This window comes from Sinocyclocheilus rhinocerous, unplaced genomic scaffold (assembly GCF_001515625.1).
Source record: "Sinocyclocheilus rhinocerous isolate Xijiao unplaced genomic scaffold, SAMN03320098_v1.1 scaffold1183, whole genome shotgun sequence".
Taxonomy (NCBI): Eukaryota; Metazoa; Chordata; class Actinopteri; order Cypriniformes; family Cyprinidae; genus Sinocyclocheilus; species Sinocyclocheilus rhinocerous.
Genome location: NW_015625028.1, coordinates 57,011 through 61,459, shown reverse-complemented (window position 1 = coordinate 61,459; position 4,449 = coordinate 57,011). Strand labels below are relative to the sequence as shown.

Below are 4,449 nucleotides of genomic sequence, written 5' to 3'. Positions count from 1 at the left end.
GCAGCAAATCAGCATATTAGAATGATTTCTGAAGATCATGTGACACTGAAGACTGCTGAAAATTCAGCTTTGCATCGCAGGAATAAATTACACTTTACAATAGATTCACATAGAAAACAGTTATTCTAAATTGAAATAATATTTCACAATATTACTGTTTTTACTGTATTTTTGATCAAATAAATGCAGCCTTGGTGAGCATAATATACATAAATATATCTGTGAATATGTGTTGTACCTCATCGATCTGTTGAGGTGTGGAGAGAGAAAAGGCGGCTCTGACATACGGACACGGATCTGAGCTGTTGATGTGGAAAACTCCTCCAGGAACCAGAAGAACCTACAAACAAACACAATAAAACCGACAAGTATTCGAGATGATTATTCAAAGCCCTTTAATAAACACCTGCTGACCTTTTTTGATTAGAACTGAGACTTCGTGTTTACAGCTGTAATTCTCACTGTCAATGCTCAAACAAAAAGAGCAATGTTTGGAAAGCACCACACGGTTTACTTATTAAACTTATAATAATAAGCTGGAATAAGGAAAGTATTTTAACAACTAAAAACCTTCAGCTTTAAGCACAAATGTAAAAATGGCCATGAACATGTTTTCTAAATGAAGTACCGGTAAATGCAGTGAATGGTTCATAGGACTGGCATCATGTCCGCCTCAAACACTGAACGTGTGTGTGGGAGGCAAATCATGTGGTGTGTTTTCAGGATCAGGTGCTTCAGTTCATTTACATAAACACACACGCACACACACACAATATTCAAACATTGCTTTGGCAAAAGCCCCAGCAAACCTGCTGTATGTATCATGAAGCATCAACCACACATACAAATGACTTTGCCTTTGATAAAGGAAAGGGGTTTCATACAGCAGTGTGTGTGTATTTGCTCATGTAGCAAATGAAAACATAATCACATTCAGCACAAATGTAAACTGTATTACACAGATGCGTGTGAGTGTGTGTGTGAACCTCTTTCTCTAGCGCTCTCTCCATTATCAGCTGCTGTGTGTCTTTAATGCCCTTGAGTTTAATCCACAGGAACATGCCGGCCATGGGAGGATGCCATTCAGCTACATCTACAAAACACACAGGAGAGAAAGAGAGAAAGCCATCCAAGCTGTAGATGAGTTTGTTTCTTCATCAGATTTGGAGAAATGTAGCATTTCATCACTTACTCGCCAGTGGATGCTCTGCAGTGAATGGGTGCCGTCAGAATGAGAGTCCAAACAGCTGATAAAAACATCACAATAATCCACAAGTACTCCACACCACTCGTCTTGTCTTGTGAAGCAAAAAGCTGTGTTTTTGTAAGACTTTTGTAAAATCTTTAAGGAGTTTTTAAACATCACAATAATCCACAAGTAATCCACACCACTCCAGTCCATCAGTTAATGTCTTGTGAAGCCAAAAGCTGCGTGTTTGTAAGAAACAAATGCATCATTAAGAGGTTTTTAAATTCTAAACTGTTGCTTTCATACGAGTCCTCGATCCATAATATTGCATTCTTCAGTGAAAGAGTTTGAATCAGGAGAGAAATATGCACAGATCAAGCACCGTTCATAAGCCAAAACAGTTTTAAACAAATAAATTGGTGGATTTTGATGAGAGAGGACAACAGCGGATGGACTTTTTCCCTGGAGGAAGCGTTATTATGGAGTACGGACTTAGCCAGAAGCAACGGTTTGAAGTTAAAAACATCTTAATGATGGATTTGTTTCTTACAGACACGCAGCTTTTCACTTCACAAGACATTAGCTGATGGAGTGGAGTGGTGTGGATTACTTGTGATGTTTTTATCAGCTGTTTGGACTCTCATTCTGACGGCACCCATTCACTGCAGAGCATCCACTGCTGAGCAAGTGATGCAATGCTACATTTCTCCAAATCTGTTCCGATGAAGAAATAAACTCATCGACATCTTGGACAGCCTGAGGGGACATTTCCAGCATTTTTCATTTTTGGGTGAACTGCTCCTTTAAATGCAGCAATCTGGACTCTGAGATGATTTACTTATTCCAACAAAATCAATAGCAATTGTGTTCCGCCTTGTGTTTTAGTTCAGTACAACATAAGCTCTATAGACGGCATCTGTGGCACACGGCCGATTACTACAGAAGATCATTTACACTCCACTCTCAGTTTTAGTATCAAAAATTATATCATGCATTGCACTGGGATCAATGCTAAAATACAGACGGTTTTGAATGCATCGTTATCCATGCTAACATGAGACTAGTATGATAGTGTCAGTAATAGATGCAGCTGATATGAGAGTCAAACCTTTGAGCCATTTGTCTGCTGAGGAGAGCATGGTGTTCCTCTGAGATCTGTAAAACTCAATCACCCTGAGGAAGAGCAAAAACTAATGTGAATCATACGCACATCTCAACCTAAACAACACCTGTCCACACACACACACACACACATATAAAGCTTACCAAAGGTCCAACTGAAGTCTATAACAGGTTATAAATATAGAATACAATACAGCCATTAACAACAATTCAATTATACTAAGCAGAACCCTGTGGTCATTTCAATAACAACACAGTAATTTGATTGAACTCAGAGTCATTAATATCATAAATCTCCAGCTCACCCATCAATGTGCTTGAGAAAACCACCTGGACCCCAGTTATGAAGCAGCTGAGAGACCATGAGCTGAAAACACAAAGACTTTTCTGAGTATCATTATACAGTGGATACGCTAACAAGAGGCTTGGTTATTTTGCTTGGGCTTCAGTTTGATTCAGCTGCAAGAAACATAATATGTGACCCTGGAGCACAAAACCAGTCATAAGGATCTATTTTTCTAAATTGAGATGTATACATCATCTGAAAGCTGAATAAATACGTTTCCATTGATGTATGGTTTGTTAGGATAGGACAATATTTGGCTGAGATACAACTATTTGAAAATCTGGAATCTGAGGGTGCAAAAAAAATCTAAATATTGTGAAAATCATCTTTAAAGTTGTCCAAATGAAGTTCTTAGCAATGCATATTACTAATAAAAAATTAAGTTTTGATATATTTACAGTAGGAAATTTACAAAATATCTTCATGGAACATGATCTTTACTTAATATCCTAATGATTTTTGGCATAAAAGAAAAATCTATAATTTTGACCCATACAATGTATTGTTGGCTATTGCTACAAATATACCCCAGCGACAGGTTTTGTGCTCCAGGGTCACATATGGCCTGTATTTTGCAGGTCACAATTAAAGCACCTGTGAATCTCACGCTTGTTTTTCTCACTGATCTCTTCTCCTGAGATTCACGCTGTGAGAAAAATGAACCACCGCTCACCGCCGGGAGCCGAAACACACGTACAGTACAAACACATCTCCTCCTGCTCATAAAATCCACCCCCACACGCAGTGACACATTTCTGTGCTTTTACTGTACGTGTTTAGCAGCTGCGCATTAAAACCAGAACACAAGGCCTGTCATTTACGGATTACAGCTGGAACGAGGAAGAACCCCCGGCTGCTGCTTCAGGAGAGAAACAGGATGGACAGGACCTGTGAGAGGTGTGACCTGTGTGAAGGTGCTGGTGTGCATCGTGGAGGCCTGGATGTGCAGCACCACTCGCTCCACCAGCGGCTTCGGTCCAGTGACGAAACCTATCCGTAAGCTGTCAGGAAAAACAGCACAATACACACAAATGATTCAAGAAATACCACAGTTCAAAAAAAAAAAAAAACTTTTATGAGTGTTTTTATTTTTTGGTACAATATAAAAACTATTGAATAAAATTCTATTTAATTGTACCTTTACATAAATAATTAATATAAATAACATTTATTTATAAATATAGTTAATTCATATAATTGAAATTTTTAGTGTGTGTGTATATATCTTTTTTTATATAATTTTTTACAAAATTATATACATACAGAATTAAATAATATTTTTTATTATATTTTTCACACACACACACACACACACACACATATATATATAGATATATATAAATTAATGTTATTAAATTATATTTATATGAATATAAATTACATAGAAATAATTTCTAAAAGTATGAAATAACTATATGAACATTTTATTAAATATTGTATTAAACTATATATATTTAATATATTAATAATTGATTCATGGTACAACATAAAAATAAAAAAACACACACATCTATACATACATAATATAAATTATATGAATATAAATGATTCATGTTTATATAATTAAGTTGCAAAATATACTTGTTATTGTTATTAAATTATATGAATATTAATTATTTATTTTAAAATTATTTATGGTACATTTGAAAAACTATTGAATAAAATGTTAAATACATTTAGATATAAATAAATATAATTTACATACTAATATACTGTGTTGTGCATAACTGCATTGTGCATAATTAAGAAATATCAATTATTTATTAATTTACTATTAAATGTTGATATATAT

The 4,449-nt window shown here is 35.3% G+C and overlaps 1 protein-coding gene across 1 annotated transcript in view; it reads right to left on the bottom strand.

Annotated features, from left to right (window-relative positions):
- The window catches only part of aadat (aminoadipate aminotransferase), a 21,808-nt gene that overhangs the window by 4,884 nt on the left and 12,475 nt on the right, over positions 1 to 4,449 (bottom strand). The window contains exons 8-12 of the mRNA XM_016562475.1: positions 3,562 to 3,658; positions 2,617 to 2,678; positions 2,298 to 2,362; positions 987 to 1,093; positions 239 to 340 (exon numbers count right to left, since the gene is read on the bottom strand). Of these exons, the coding sequence (XP_016417961.1) occupies positions 239 to 340; positions 987 to 1,093; positions 2,298 to 2,362; positions 2,617 to 2,678; positions 3,562 to 3,658 (433 nt within the window). The remainder of the gene's footprint in view (positions 1 to 238; positions 341 to 986; positions 1,094 to 2,297; positions 2,363 to 2,616; positions 2,679 to 3,561; positions 3,659 to 4,449) is intronic.